The 16955-nt window shown below is 34.5% G+C and overlaps 1 protein-coding gene across 1 annotated transcript in view; it reads left to right on the plus strand.

Moving 5' to 3' along the window:
• Positions 1 to 2016: 2016 nt before the first annotated feature.
• The window catches only part of LOC125649852 (dynein axonemal heavy chain 6-like), a 72670-nt gene continuing 57731 nt past the window's right edge, over positions 2017 to 16955 (plus strand). Inside the window, exons 1-21 of the mRNA XM_056164788.1 lie at positions 2017 to 2092; positions 2494 to 2897; positions 3428 to 3585; positions 4713 to 4858; positions 5459 to 5833; positions 6010 to 6146; positions 6776 to 6943; positions 7622 to 7728; positions 7978 to 8040; positions 8325 to 8592; positions 8828 to 9008; positions 9266 to 9450; positions 11097 to 11162; positions 12916 to 12971; positions 13526 to 13670; positions 14481 to 14715; positions 15503 to 15647; positions 15738 to 15841; positions 16001 to 16233; positions 16392 to 16514; positions 16753 to 16926. Of these exons, the coding sequence (XP_056020763.1) occupies positions 2514 to 2897; positions 3428 to 3585; positions 4713 to 4858; positions 5459 to 5833; positions 6010 to 6146; positions 6776 to 6943; positions 7622 to 7728; positions 7978 to 8040; positions 8325 to 8592; positions 8828 to 9008; positions 9266 to 9450; positions 11097 to 11162; positions 12916 to 12971; positions 13526 to 13670; positions 14481 to 14715; positions 15503 to 15647; positions 15738 to 15841; positions 16001 to 16233; positions 16392 to 16514; positions 16753 to 16926 (3453 nt within the window). The 5' untranslated portion in view covers positions 2017 to 2092; positions 2494 to 2513. The remainder of the gene's footprint in view (positions 2093 to 2493; positions 2898 to 3427; positions 3586 to 4712; positions 4859 to 5458; positions 5834 to 6009; positions 6147 to 6775; positions 6944 to 7621; positions 7729 to 7977; positions 8041 to 8324; positions 8593 to 8827; positions 9009 to 9265; positions 9451 to 11096; positions 11163 to 12915; positions 12972 to 13525; positions 13671 to 14480; positions 14716 to 15502; positions 15648 to 15737; positions 15842 to 16000; positions 16234 to 16391; positions 16515 to 16752; positions 16927 to 16955) is intronic.

Raw genomic sequence — 16955 nt, forward strand, 5'->3', positions numbered from 1 at the left:
TTTATTTTATTAATTTTACAAAGTACCTGAGTAGGACATAATTCACTCCTGCTGTTTATATGCAGATGTGTGATTGAAGGTCATGCCACTATTTAAAGGACAAGGTCATGTGACAATGAGATTTTGAGATAATGATGTTTGATTTATAATACAATGAAACTAAATCCAGATTTTGAATCTGTTATGATTTGTCATACAGTGTGCATATATTTTCAAAACCATATCCATGATCTACCTCCTGAAGTGGTTTCACATGGATCTGAGATAACTCATAATATTTTCGTTGTAACTGAGCAACGTACAATATTGAGGGATTTTTGTATCGTTTTTGTTCATTTCATCAAAATAAAAAAGGTTCTCATCAAATGGGTCGCATTCTAACTGAGCGCAAAGAAATCTCAAATGGCCACTGTAATGCTATGATGAAAAGAAGATTTGGATTTTAGAGTTTGATTTTAATGCCATAGATTGAGAATTTTGATTTTAAATCAGAATTGGGTTTTGGTGTAATCAAAACACTGCATAATTATGCTTCGGAGCTTGATTGAAGTGCTATTGCTAATTGTCCTAAAGATGTGTTGTGATTGCAAATCAACGGCTGCCACCAAGCCATATCACAGGACAAGTGTTAAAATCAGGATTTGCCTTAGTGTTACATGCTTGGTGAATGGTTATACCATGGCTTAGATACATAATTCTGAACTAGTATATAACTTTATATTAAAAAGTTTTAACAATTGCATAATGTAAATGTCATGGTTCCTACAAGTCATCTGAGATAGCCAGGTCTTTGAATTTACTCTAGTCTTTTAAAGTCATAGAGTGCTGAAAAGTTGTAGAATTTCAGGTCATTGAATAGTGCTAGAATTTCGTTCGAATCGAACTAAGCTGGGTAAACCCAGTGAAATGCTTAGAATCAAATGACCCAACTACAGTACAGTAATACAAATGTTGACCTATTGTAAAAACATTATTTGGCACAAAAATAACCCAACACATTTACAAATGTTTATTTCACCAGTGTACTTTGATTTAGAACATTATTTTTTAAAATGAGCCACTCTCAATACTACTGTCTCCAAGGAGGCCGGCTTATCCGGCGGGATGCATGCACAATTCCGGCTCACAATCAAGTGTGTTGCCGGCCATTGCCAATTAACCTGAGTGCGCCAGATTGTTGGAATCAAGTATGCTAATTATTGTATAAATAATTCTGTGTATATTGCTGAGTATGGATAAGTGGAATTTGTTGACTTTAACTTTTTGTTTTGAATTGGGGAAGGAAAGCCTATGAAAAAGTCTTGGGGTAAGTCAAGGAATTTGAAGTTGAAAAGTTTGCACGAACCAAGTGTATATATATTGACTCCCTTGGGTATGGGGAGAAAAACTTGATTAATAAATTTATCAACTTGTGTCAACAGTACTTTTTAAAATAAGGGTAAATGGAGAAAATACTGTGGATTACTGTGATAGTGATTTGAAACAAATGGGGATTTTTAAGAGAACAATGGTTGATGGCATCTTTATTACACATATATTCAGCATACATGTATCGGTGTTTATTCCCAGAGTTTGGAGAACTAAACTATCTGTATATAAGATAGGTTTGGGAAATGCATGCTTCATTTCAATTAAATATCCCTAATCGGAGAGGATTTATCTTTCACCCCTTCCTCCCTCCCATTTTATCTCCCCTCCTTCTTTTTTCTCTCACCTCGCTGGCCTCGTCCCTCTATCATCATACCCCCTTCCCTCCCTTCTACTCCCTGTTTACCCTCTTCATCCATGCATGGGGGCATGTAACACTAGATTCTCTGCTTGAAATGGTACAATACTTATTCAAGCATATATATATATATATATATATATATATATATATATATATATACATTTTCATGTTGATTAAAAAACTGAATGATTTTGTTTTGACAAAGGCATCAACGATATAATGTATAATTGGGCTCAGCCAAATATTTGACAGGTGCCCGATTTGTTTTCGTTATTTAGTCATCCCGCAATGCATGATGGGTATTGCTAAGGTACATAAACTGTCATGGCGGAAAAGGAGACAAGTTTGAACTTCGTCAGCTTCGTATGTCTTATTTTCTCATAGTCTGGTCTCAATATTTGCACTTCTAGTTAAATTTTTAATTCTTGTAAATTTCTAATACTTGATAAAATGTCTAATCATACTCAAGACGTCATGCTTAACGTAAATTGACATAAAGAGTGTTGCATGTGCGCCCAAATTTTTTCTTATAAAAGTATACAACATTTAAATATGCTCTTTACATTTACTGTAAACATGCACTGATGTAAGTTTAGAAATTTGCTACTGAGATTCCGATTAGAAACTGAAAAAATTTGTTATTGCAGAATAAATTTCAGACTGAAATGCATGAATTATAATGACTCTTAGATTTTGGACTGTTTTGCTTCGTTTGGATATCAGTAAATGATTCGACAGATCACATGTAAACAAAAATATTGTAGGTCACGTAATCAGAAAAGTTATGGCGGCTGACATTCGTGGAGAATCACGGGGAAGCTATCACAGCCAGTCCCAGTATTCTGAGTCCACAGTCATCAACCAAGACATTGCAGACCCAGACTTGTTTCAAGCAGAGGTCTTTCCCACAAAAACAGAGAAAACTTCTCCACAGAAAAATGTTAGCTTTGCCCCAGATTCACACCTGGAAAGAGCTAGAAGCATTGAACAACTTTCAAGTCGACCTTTGAAAATTCCAAATGGAAATGGACCAAGTGCAGCCAGTCATTTACTGGCTCGACTGGTGGATAGATCAGATAATTCCCAAGCTTTAAGAGTTGCCAGAGGTCAACCAAAGGTTGCCCCATCATTGGTACCTCCTATTGGAAAGAAACAAAACGCACTGCCTGTAAGTTTACTTTAATTATCAATGAACCAAGATCATTTGAACTATATAAAAAAAAAATGAAATTCAGTAGCTAATTCATTGCCTAACTAAGTTCTTTGTCTGTGATCTTTTATTATTGATTGTTTTACATAATTTGATTATTGAACAAATTGAATGATTAAGTACATAATGTGTAATTTAAAAATAAGATATGATAGATGGTTCAACAAAAACATTTTTTTGTGTGTGTGTGTCCCTGAATACTGAATTACATGTCCCTTAGAATTGTTGATCTGACATCTCTCAAGTTCTGTTTCAACATCCTATATTGGTGTCTGAAAAATATGACAGATATGCAAAGTAAATGTTCAAGAAAGTATAAGACAAGTTTTGTTAAGAAAGGAAGGAGATAGAATATTTTTTTTGAAATTATGTATCAAGACTATATCTTCTAAGAAAATAAAAAAAATTTGGTGCTCACAGAAATTTATGAAACTGCAGGTGGACAGGTGAATGAGTAATTTTTCATATTGTGTTAATTTTAATTTCAGGGTCCATTTTCACCAAGTCCTCCACCACCCAAAACCAATGGTACCACTGCCCCTCCTCCAAGCTACTTCCGTACCACAATGTTTAAGAAAGACTATGAAAAGAGACAACAAAAAAGAAAAGATGCAGCACAAGATGAGATGCTACTTACAGTAGATAGGTTGGTTTCAGAATACTACTTACAGTAGACAGGGCTCGAAATTAACATATGACCGTCAGTCTGTGACTGGCTAAAAGTCTGGCGGACTGACCGACATTTGTTTTAGTCAGTCCGATGGGACTGGTTAATTTTCTAAAGCATCATTTTGGAAAATATACTTAATATGAAATTTCATACACATTTGGCATGCTTCGATCTGTTTAATCAATCGGAAGAATCTGATTCGTAAATATAAATCCCACATTTAAGTGTTACAATATTGTCATAAGGCATAATGAGTTAATTTTCATTTTAATGATATCAACAAAATATATTTGATTATTTCTGGAAAACTCTGTTGGACTGGTAATTTTTTCTGCGGACTGGTTAAAATTATACCCCATCAGTCCGACTGGACTGGTGACATAAAAAGTTAGCTTCAAGCCCTGGTAGATAGGTTGGTTTCAGAATACTACTTACAGTAGATAGGTTGGTTTCAGAATACTACTTACAGTAGATAGGTTGGTTTCAGAATACTACTTACAGTAGATAGGTTGGTTTCAGAATACTACTTACAGTAGATAGGTTGGTTTCAGAATACAATGTACTACTTACAGTAGATAGGTTGGTTTCAAAACACTACTGATAGTGGATAGGTTGGTTTCAGAATACTACTTACAGTGGTCTGTGGGTTTGAAAACACTGCATACAGTGGATATTCACTTCATATAGTGAGTAAGTTGGTTTCGAAATGCTACTTGAAGTGGATCAGTTAGTTTTAAAACACTACTTTTAGTGGCTAAATTAACTTCAAAACAGATAGGTGGGTTTTAAAACACAACATACAGTGGATAAATCAGGTGCAATACACTAGATAAGCTTCAAAACACTACTCTCAGTGGATAGGATGGTTTCAAATTTCTTCCAAGTTTTTTGATACTCTGAGGCCCTTACTACAGTTGAAAATAAGCATGCAGACTGTTCAGTCCAAAAACTTTAATTCAATGATGATGTAATTATTCTGTAACTGGTTTGGGGAGAGGATATAAAATTTCTAATAATGTCTCACACTCACAAGAAGAAAGGTTACCCTATTTACATCTTTCTCAGTTAAGGCAATCAATGACTAATGGTGACTTTTCTTTTAGGATACACAGGCCAGTACTGCCATCACCTGCACCGTCTCTGACAATGGACGAGATTCCCCCAGAGGAAGCTGAAGAATTGGAGGTCATGGCAGAACTTCAGGAACTCATGGGACCTGGGACTGAGGCCAGCACAATTATTAAATCAGGTGAATAGTACTATATCAGGAAAATTAAAATCACTAATTTTCCTAAAGTTTGAGTTTTATTGATTTAGTGATATGAAGAGCGATTTACAGCAAAAACAAGCGACTATATACATCTATTCTCTTTATGCAAAAACCAGGAGTAATTTTTTTAATGCAAAATTTTGACCCCAAAGAAAGTAAATAGTAAGTTTAAAGGGTGTGGCTTAAACACATGGTGAATATACTGCATGCTCTGGAGTGATTTGATTGAGATTAAAACTTCTGAAAAGGAAATATATCATAATTCCTGCAGCCTTTAGTAATTCCAATATTATGCTCTGAAGTGTCATAGTTTATTTCACACGGCCTCTCACCTCTGTCGGTGCGGATATGAATCCCACTCGCGCCGGTAAGTGAGAAAGTTTCCCAGTTTACTTTGGGAAGGTCGGTGGTCTCTTCCCAGGTACATTGTATCTGGGTTCTCTCTTCCACCAATAAAAACTGGGCGCCACCAGATTACTGAAAAATTGTTGAGTATAGCGGAAAACATCAATCAATCAACTAGTTTCTGAACTTTTACTAAGTGAAATCAAATACATGTATTATTTTTATGGTGTGTAGAGAGTATAGCAGATTTAGAAGATTTGGAAACCCCAACCAGTAGAGAAGAATTAATTGAAGAAAAGCATATGGCCCCTTCTAAAAGTCGCAGTGCAGAGTCCAAACCAGGAACCTCATTCACCTATTTCTCAGTTCCTTCTCCAACAAAGGAAGAACAAGATGAAGATGCTAAGATACAGTCCATGATGGAAAAATACCCTGAAACGATCCCAATCATTGATGAAGTCAAGGATGATAAAGCATCGACTGATCATAAGGTCAAAGGTAGACCCAGCCAACTAATCAAATCAGACAGACAGGCCAGAAAGGCATCAGGGAGAAAGGACATGAGTCACGTGTTGTCTTACCTGAAGAAAAACAAATATGATGACACAGGTATTTTGGAGGGGGGAAAATATAATAAAGGTGCAGAATTTTGTATACTTTTAGGACTTTAGCTTTTAGTGATTTTTATATGTTAAAAGTACATTTTTGCAATCCATACCAAGAAATGTAGATTTCCCTTCCTGAATGATAATGGATTCTAATCATTTTCCTCGTTACATTCATAGTGCCAGAAAATGATGATATAATGGACAACCTGATTAAACTAAGGGAGAGACTGGGTTGGAAGACAGAAATTCCGCGTCATGCTATGGGATGTAAGACTGCCATGGGGAAACTGAAGGATATGCCAGATAATGAAAAGGTCAGCACTGGCATTCAACTTCCAAGTGATGCCCTGTAAAACTTTTCTAATCTGGACACACTTAGCACCAAGAAATGTATTTACTTATTATCAACTAGCATATGTGTTAAGGATACTTTTTTTTTATTTTTTTTCGAGTATGCCTCTGAAATATTTATAAAGAAATATCAAAGTGCACAGTAAAGATGAGTTACAGTATTATACACACATGTCAGAAATAAATTTCATATTTTTATATTTACATTCTACTTTCATTTCTGTCAGAATTCTTTTAAGATTCTTATGCACATTGTTCACAACTGCAGTGCATTCATGAGGAAATGGCATCATGGTAAAGATAGCAAGGCAAATACGTTAAGAAATGTAAATATGTGTGTAATATTGTATAGTCATGTATGTTGATGCTTGTACTTTTGTTATGCTATATGTTTTTGAAACACTCATGGCTACAGCACATCCAGTTATCTGTTAATTGAATCTAATAATTGACTGTCCACATGTCTGTATGCACAAGCAATGTTAATTTTTGTAAGTTATTTGTAAAGTTCTTTTAATTCATTTTCAAGAAAGTTGAAGTATCCTTGATTCAGTAAATTGATGATTTAAGGGGTTTATTTTTTCTTTTACAGGAGAGATCCAAGATGAAGGAGGATGATGGTGAATTTTTGTACTGTCTTCCTAGAGAGAGGAAGAACCGACGAGCAAGATACGATCCCTTTGATTTACAAGTTGTCTCCCCTAATGAAGCCCAAAAGTCGGATCAATATTACACGATATCTGCTTCTTTTATAACAAGGGTATTGTTATGCAATATGTTGGTCTTGTGTTTATCTTACAGGTTTCTAAAAATAGAGTTGTTAAAAGTGAGAAATCGTCTATATATCCAAAAGAAAACAATGATTATTCCCACAGAATGGGATGAAGGGATTTGTGGGGAGTGAGTGGTATAATTAATATCTATTAATGATGTCATATGATGCTGCATGGGTAGAACATGTAATGAGAGTGAGAGTAGTAGTGCTTTAGAATAAATTGTCTTTAGAAAAATGTTTTTATTCATTTATATTTTTCTTTGATAGTGTATACAGAGTAAATCTTTGACCTACAACACCCCAGTACTGTGGTGGTTATGGGAGAGGAGACTTTTCTACATGTTTTTATTTTTTTCTTTGATAGTGTATACAGAGTAAATCTTTGACCTACAACACCCCAGTACTGTGGTGGTTATGAGAGAGGAGACTTTTCTACATGTTTTTATTTATTTTTTTCTTTGATAGTGTATACAGAGTAAATCTTTGACCTACAACACCCCAGTACTGTGGTGCTTGTGAGAGAGGAGACTTTTCTACATGTTTTTATTTATTTTTTTCTTTGATAGTGTATACAGAGTAAATCTTTGACCTACAACACTCCAGTACTGTGTTGGTTATGGGAGAGGAGACTTTTCTACATGTATTTATTTTTTTCTTTGATAGTGTATACAGAGTAAATCTTTGACCTACAACACCCCAGTACTGTGGTGGTTATGGGAGAGGAGACTTTTCTACATGGTCTACAACTTCCCTGTATTTGTCAAGTTCAGGTAACATTGATTAATGAGGGATGTGATAATAACAATTCTAACCTTCAGACACTGGAGATTCAATTTAAAAATTGTACAAGTAGGTTAGAATGTTCACATGCATAGAATGTTTTTTACTTTCACTCTCCTGTCTGATAGGTAATCATTGCAGGTGATTCTTTGAAGTCTAATTTAGAGAAGATTTTTATATAGAAGGAAAATGCTTTGATCTGGAACATCTACTACATTGTTATGGTTTTGTAAATCCAGATTATGGAAGACTTTTAAACAGTGGAAAAGAAATGTCAGGCTACAAAAGAGCAGTCAGAGCAGGTTTGTGTTCACTTTTAAAGCTGCAATTCAAAATTTATGTTTCTAAGGAGATGTTAATCTTCATTGAGTATATGCATGTATCTGCATGGTCCTTCACCCTTTCCATTGGAAATTTTACATAAAAAATTGGCATATTGGAAAGATAATTGTGACAAAATATCTGTTTAATGTAAAATAACCCCTTGCATCTTTTTATAATTTCTTCCTCTTCATAATTTGGACTGGGTCCTTTTTCCAGACTGCATCCAGTGGATATTAACCTTTATATCTCATTGAATTTTCAGAGCTGTTCTGTATAAAACTCTTTTCATGGCAAATGAGATATTACAAGGATGCCTAGTCCATGTTCGGAAGCTATGTGAGGCAGCTTCAGGGAGCCTGACTGGTCTGGGGGAGGGAGAACACGCCATTTCCCTGGTGTCTTTAAACAAGACACAGACTCTGACATTGGAAGATTTCATGTCTATTCAAGCTCAGCAGGGGAACAAGGCATTAAAACAACTGAATGCACTGAGGGCTAAAATTATCAATTTGGTCTGGGAATCCTGTGCTGTAAGATCTGGTGGACTTCTATTTCTATTTGGTGAAAGATAGAGTTGTATTTCATTCTATGTTTATATGCAACTGATGATAAAGCTGACGTAAATTTATTGTGTTTCAATTTTACAGAGGCATATAAATCTTTCACAAATGGTGTTGCAAATGCAACAGAAAAGATGTTCCTATTTGTTGAATAACAGCAACCTATACATTTGAAGTGTAGCATGAAGGTGTCTTTGTGTTTTAGACTGTTGCTGAGATGGAGGGAATCACTACAGGGATCAGAGATGAAAACAATCCCAAGAAAGTCAAAATCCAAGTGCCTAAAGAGGAGCCTGTTCAGGTGGTCACAAGTAAATCAAAGCTCCAGGAGAAGTATGGCTTCACAAGCAAAACCTCCACTGTCGTCAAAGCGAATGAGAAAACCAGTGAGTAGAGGGAGAAAAATGGATTTTTTCAGCAACAAAAAAGAAAGTGAACAGATAAAATGAACATTTTGACATGTAGATGGGGGTTTATGCTAAAAAGTAGAAATACATTAGTATGCTGTAATTCATTTCCGTGTTAAGGTGATCAGGAATTCAAAATTTTGTAATGTTTTCAGTTTTTGAACCTTTTTCCAAACTTGGAAATGAATATCTAAAATTCACCGTGGTGAAGAACAGTATTTCTTTTTGTCTTTTAGGAGTGAAACCATTGTATGCAGAAATTTCTGAGTGGAGGAAAATCTTGTCCCGATTGTGCAGTTTCCTTCGCTCTGTTGACTATTTAATCCTGGAGATGTTACGGCGACTGGTGTTGACAGCTGTCCGGCAGTTGTTAGATCACTTAGTGACATCATATAACATCACTGATGAAGATGAAGAAAAGGTATTGAGAACTGAAGATGTTCTCTTGTAATTCACATTGAAATTGCTGTGTTTCAAGCTGATTGCAAGATTTTGATAGAGAATATTACATAGCAAAATTTATAGCATGTGTCATGTTAGCATGAGTGGCCAATATTAGACCAAAGTCTGATATGGTATTAATTTTACTATATCTAGGTTCCTTGATAGTATGACAACAGAATTGCTGCTTTTTACAATGAAATTATTTCAGCAAGTGTGAAATTTAATAGAAACAAACTTTGTGAGTCAAAATAGGTGTCCACTTTCAAAAAAGAGATTGTTCACTCATTTTGGATGCAGAGATCATGGAGGCAAATAAACAGAGGTCAAATTGAAATAATATGCAGATTCCCAGCTTATTATGGAATTTTACACAGCAGATTTTTAACACATAGTCTAATATGGATCACATGATTCTGCTGGTATCATAATTCAAAAAATTTACATATTTGCTACAAAGCATTTGATAGACATATTTAAAGCATATACTGTGGTTTCATCATTTTTCACTAAATACCAATTTTTGTTGTTTTAGTGGTTGTATTGGAGCACAAAATCTAGTGCTAAACAAAATTCAGTTTTGGCTTATAAGGGCAAAAACATAGAATTGCTTTCTATGAAATCTTGTATCAATGTAACTATTTCTTGATAGCTCTACAAAATTTGATGCCCATGAAAATGGATGGAACCACAATAGTTTTAGAGAAGATATTTGTTGTGATATTGAGTGGCTGTTAGATTTATAGAATTCTCAGATTTATATTGTGGTCAAACTTATTGAACATAAAGATGCATCATTGAAAACTTTCTATTGTAGAAGGAAAGATTAGCATGTCAGTTATTCATGTACTGCCTTTTGTATTTTCTGAAATACATGTAGATTTATGATGTTTTCTTTAGAAAATATTTTGAGGTAATTTCGAATGAGTTTGCTTGTTTTCATTAGGGAGTTATATCAGATCATCACATTGTAAGTTTCAAGTTCCTGTTCTGTTCGTTATGATGCCTTATTTTACATAAACTCTCTTAAGATGTTTTTAGATTTTAATATTGTATGTACTATGAACAAATTTTCCATTGAATTTAACACAAAAACTTCCACTAAATCCCTGTCTGCAAATTAGAAATTTAAAAAAAGAAAGAACTAATTGACAAAAAATTGCACAAACTTCCATTGTATGCAGACACTTGTGTTACGATTAATTCAGTTGAGATGACAAGTTCTCTTCCCCTATATATAACTATCAATGTTTTTGTTCATACACAATAATGATGTCTATCTGCACATGCTGTGTTTAGTAATTAATTATAGTATAACTATACATACAGTTATCATCCTGAACAATAACTGAACTTGTAGGGAATTAACTTTTTTTTTTAAATGATCATATATTTTTATGATAGAGAAGTGTATCGTTAAATTTTGTTTTTTCACTTAAAAGGTACAATGTACCTGGTTACATTTAGTATACATTATGGCAGAATCTGAGAGTGATCATTGATTTTCTTTTAGGGCATAGAAAGTATTTTGCAGAGACAAATAAATTGCTACAAACATACTGAACATTTCATGAAAGGAAAAACACTATTTCATTGGAGATAACTGATCAAAACTTGTTTTGGCAGGCTTCATCCTACATACCATCTGAACTCTCGTCTGCTAGCTCCTCTCCCGTGCCAGTGAAAAAACAGGTCTTTGTGCATGGAATGTGTGCAAATTCATGATATAATCAGTGTCATAATGCCTGTGTTGTCATCTTTTCGCTTTTTAATAATTGTGAACTTTTTATTCTTTTTTATTAAGTTCAAGAGCTTTTTAATTGTGTCTTTTTTTGGTTATAAAAAGTGTTGCATCCTAGCTTAATCAGAGTTCTGTGTTGCTTATATGGAAATATTTAATTTTGAACTTGACCTACTAAATAGCGTTAATTTTAAAATTTATAATACAGCAACAAAGTTGTTATACCCTTTGTAACAAAGTTTGAGGGTTGTATACTGGAATTACCAAATCCATCTGTTTCCTCATATATGACACATCTTGGGAGACTCCTTTCAACTCATGGTCTGTATGCTGCAACTAAACATTTTGCGCCTCATTGACTAAACATTTTGCGCTTCATTGACCCTGATTGTGGGCAGTGTTTTAAGTTTGTTCTCACTTTTTGGTGTATGCAATACATTAGACATTTCATATATTGAAATGCTTCCTCCAACACATGGTCAGGATACAGACATATGTTTCAGTGTACCCAGTTAAAGACAGCGTTTAGGTTTCCCATGACTGCAGATGCTCTCTTGGATGTGTTTTATTTACATCTTATTGCAAGATTAACACAATGTGTCCTTGATCAGCAGTGTGTCAAGTGATTTAGATGACTACAAGGACATAAGAATTTGGATTATAAAATTTTGGCATGAGAAGTCATTTTGTAAGGTTTTATCCGAATCATAGTTTTACAAGGTTGCATCAATAACTATTTATAAAGAATTAGATGTTCAGATATAGTTTTTTAAATTTTAAATATACCCAGTTTTGGTCCAAGGAGGACAAATCTAGTTGTTTATGTAACATTTAATTTGTCAGTGAGCTGGTGGCTAAAGCTGTGGAAAAATTCCAAAAACGCAAACCCCCATTTCAACATTAATCAGAGTTAAAGACTGTGTGAAATTCATCAATATGCTCTGGAGTTGAACATAAATCTGTATATAAGTGTAACACAGATTACAGCATCATCTTGTTTGTATGCTTTGTCTTTTGTCGTGTATGGTTATTTTCAGTTTAATCTGTTTTTCACTTGAAAATTCTTGATGGAAAATCAAAAGAATTCTGCTTCTATTTTTTCCAGCTACTTGCCAAGAAACTTGTAAGAAAATTAATTTTAAAAAATTCTATTATATGCATTTCATATACAGTACATAATATAGCATGACATATATGTTACTTTTCTCAAGTCCTTTTGCTTTTAAAAATATATGTAATGTTCTTTAAATACCATTGTGCCTGCGTGTTGGGGGTATTTCTCCTTTTTCTATCATACTACTTGTAGTTAAGGGATTTCTCCAGCTAGCTTAACATTATAAATACCAAATATTCTGTAAAATTTCTCAGTTTCAGCCAGATCAAAAAATCTATTTTTCAATCTGGTTTTTTTTTTTTTTGTTTTTTTTTTTTAGCTTTTTCTTTTTCTCTTTTATTTCGCAGCACCTAATGATAATAACAGTATTTTCCTTTGATTTATTGACATCTGCAAATTAACACTTTGAAAAATATATGCATGGGTAATGATGATCTTATAGCAATGAATAAAAGCCAAGTTTACTTTCAGGTTTGTTTAATTTGCCTCAAGAACTTAGTTTTGATAAAACACATTTAAAAGATAAATGGAATTAATTCACCTATTTTTTAAAGAAGAGCATGCATTCTGAACTTAATTTCTTTTTGCAGATGAGCGAGCATGGGGCTTATTCTGACAGAAGTGATAGTGTTTCATCTGTGAGCAGGTATTATATAAAATATTAACATGTTTACTGGGTCTTCCCAAGGCTGAATTGTTTTATACTGCATTTGATTGAAATATTTGCCTTAAGGTGGCTCACTACACCCTGAAATAGTTTCTCAAATCAGTACGAATTGATTTAATCATAAAGTATATGACGATATATAATAAGTATATATGCCAAAGAGGCAAAAAATATGCAAATTTGGATAAAAACATGATTTTCAAAACAAACAAATTTTCAACACATATGTACAAAAGACTTTGGCAGGTTTGAACTCATGATCTGGGGTTCACCAGCCCAATGCTTTAACCACTGAGCTACGATGATAGACAAACAAATCGATCCATACAAATAATTTCACAAAACATTTAAATCTCCATCTTGTAATGTAGTGTCATAAAGAGTATAAGCTTTAGTGTAGTGAGCTACCTTGACTGGTTGCATTTTGAAAATGTTATAGAATGACATTAAAGAATAAATGCATGTAGTAAGAGAAAATACTGTCCTGTTTCATACAGTAGACAATATATAAACTTACATTACCCTTGTATTAGGCCATTTTCTGGAAGGAGTGGCAGTCATACCAGCAGCAGGAAGCCAGCGATCCCTGTCCCTCCAAAGGCCAACACCCCATATGAGATACCCCATTTTGACTTTGACCAACCAGAAATTGTAGAGGGCCCACCTGATGTTGACGAGGTTTGCACAAATTTAGATATCATTTGTACATTTTCACTCTATGAATTATTTGTTAGAAGCAAATGGATTTTCATTAGACACAAGGCATGAAGAGTTTCTTTTGAAAAAATATAGAGTTTTCAGAAAAATACACAATAAACATTCTGTTACTTACCAGGGACATTTGCTGTCTTCGACTTACTTATTTCTCTTACAAAGTACTAACTAATGAGTACATGATTTCAACACTTTGTCTCGTAACACTGATGTGTTGCTGATTTCACAAGAATCTCAATAAGAAAACCATGCATGGAAACTAGTCCCTGTCAATTTCATTTGAATCTTATTTACTATATGACTGAATGATTCCAAGTTTTTTGAATGGCTGAGATCCAACAAATGCCAAAAAAAAAAAGCCTCAGAATGTTTTGTTCACCTTCCAAGTGCCTTTAAGGTGAAAATACCATTTGATTTTTCCAACATTGGACCAAAAATAAATGAAGACTTTCCAGATTGATATGATTGGTTACATATTTTTGGGGTTGTCCAATAAAAACTTGCCAACAAAGATGGCTGATTATTTGTCATCTAATAAACTTCAGTTACATCATTCATTTATAAAATAAACAGTTTCAATGATTTAGATTATTCATTCATATAATAATTATTGACATTAGTTTGGTCAATACAATGCTTTAGCTACCCTCAAAATACAATATTCACCCCACACTCCTTGAATATTGTACTTCTTAGGTAGCTAGAGCATCGTATGGACTTCAAAAATGTCAATAACTATATAATATTACCTGATGAAATCTCATAATCCACTAGGTGTTAGAAGAAATTAGACAGAAGGATGTAGTGGAAGAAATCATAGCCCCAGTATTTAGTATACAATTGGTTCTAAATGTCCCTGGTACTGAGAAAACTATCAAGGATGAGAAAAAGATGCGCAGGCGAAGCAAAACAGTATCTCCCGACAAGAGTGGCTATTTCAGTGTGGGAAAGTCAGACTCAGCTTCAACTAGAAAAACAGTCCAATTCCAAGATGTGCAGGAGTTCTCAGGTTAGTGTTTATCTAAGTGTTGATCTTTTGTCTTCTTATTGATATTTAGTTGTGAAAGAATATATGCTTTTGTAACTCAATGATATGCTGAAGAGTAAAGACTTCTCATCAATTATGACAAATAAATGTGGTCTAATTTGACCCCTTGTGAACATGAAAATTTAAGTGAAGTCTGTGAGATATGAAATATATATATTTTTGCAAACTTTCAATTGTTATGTAACAAAATCATGATAATATTTGTAAGTGCGATGGTCACTCCAAAGTGCGATGGTCACGCCAAAGTGTGATGGTCTGCGCCAAAATGCGATGGTTTGTTAACATTACGGACGCCAAAGTGTGATGGCCACGCCAAAGTCCGATGGTGCATAGTTCAGTAACGTTTGTGACGTCATTCTTAACGTCTTTCAAAATGAAACCGAAGAAATGCAACACGGACGACAGCAACGGCAAGGTATACAAGGTTGAGGATAGTGAGAATGGCAACCACAACACTGTGTCGTTTACAAACCAATGGATTTCGGTGTGTCACAACATCACACTTTGGCGTGTCACACCATCACACTTTGGCATGTCAGACCATTGCACTTTGGCATGTCACACCATTTGGGATTGGTGCAGACCATCGGGGTTTGGCGTGACCATCGCACTTTGGAGTCTTACATATTTACCACACATTTCTGGCCATTGTGATTTGAGCATTTTATTGTCTGTTTAAAGAATTTGAAAGTGTTCTTAGTAGGCCATAGCACATACCGTTTATGGTATTTGAACTTTAATTTTCAAGAGAGTGAATCCGAATCTGAGGAGAGTGAATCGGATGACTCTGGAGAAGAATCAGACCGGAGGAGAAGGGACAGTTCTGACAGTGACCAGTATGATGATGAGGAACAAACTCATGATGAGTATGCTTACCCAGAGCAAGACAAAAGGTAATCTGGCTCACAGAGGCTCATTATATGTCATGTAGGAAATTGTCTCTCCGGGTTGAAATTGTTACTTAGTACCGTTTCAATTTTTAGGGCAAAGGGAGGCAAAAAGAAATCCTATGTGACTTTGTCGCCAACTGAATATGAATTTAAATCTGGAATCAGGACAATAATATGTGGATTTGAAAACACAATTGGTAAGAGTTTTTAATTCATCTAATTGAATCTAATTTTAAGTTTTATGTTTTAAGTGTTAAGTTTCAGATTCAATTCCAGTTTATGTACTGAATTTAGTGTGTGGGGAGAGTCCTTACAACCAAGAATGTCATACAATAATTCTCAAATTCTACTTGCAGCACAAGTAGTGTCCATGTTGAGAGAGCCCAAACTGAAGGTATTTTACTCACCGCCTTCACATGATCTTAGACTAAACTTTGACCAGGAAGAAGAAAGAGACAGGATGGAATACCAGCGACCATGGCCAGACCTCGAGAACCTTTTTGGTGATGACCTGGAATACCAAAAATATCTGACCGACATTGGTTCATACATGGCTCTGCAGTTGGAGCAAGTGAAACAATTCTCTCATGTGAGTGGATATACTGTGGTCTTTTAGCAAAAGGGATAGTATAAATGCAGAGTTTATCAAATTTTCTACATTTCTCATCAAAACTCCCTAATAAATAAATGTTGTTTTGTCATGAATGCTTTGTTTGTCTAACAGCCTTATTTGATTGTCTTGGACAGAACTTTAACCAGTACTGTGAAATGGTAGACAAGAGTAAAGCCCTGGATATTGATGGATCTATGGCTCAACACGAATGGTCCACAGAGGAATTTAACCATGTGCTTCCAACCTTCACTGAAATGGTAGAATTTCCCTCAGTATCTTAATGACAAGCTGAAATTTTTATCAAGGATAGTCATGTTTCTATCACAAGAAGAATTGCATTTACTTTTTTGTGAATTATTTTCTAGCTATTTTTTTTTTAACATGGATCTTTGATAAACCTTTGACTCCATGCCGAGTATTAATGGCCCCTAAAATTCCATGATTTTCTTTTTCATTTTAGCTGATTTCTTTACATTGAATTACCATATATTGTAGATAAGAGAAATGAGGAAGATGACGGTGAAGAGGAGATGCGCAATGATTCTAGTGATGAGCTCCAACTATAGGGATTCCTGTTTGCCCTATCCACAAGAAATCATCGACAAAACTCATCATAAGCTACCTATCATTGCAAACAAAAGGAATGAAGATCTTCTTACTATTATCAAGGTGAAAATGAACATTCTCAGAGAAAAAAG

Source organism: Ostrea edulis, chromosome 5 (assembly GCF_947568905.1).
Source record: "Ostrea edulis chromosome 5, xbOstEdul1.1, whole genome shotgun sequence".
Taxonomy (NCBI): domain Eukaryota; kingdom Metazoa; phylum Mollusca; class Bivalvia; order Ostreida; family Ostreidae; genus Ostrea; species Ostrea edulis.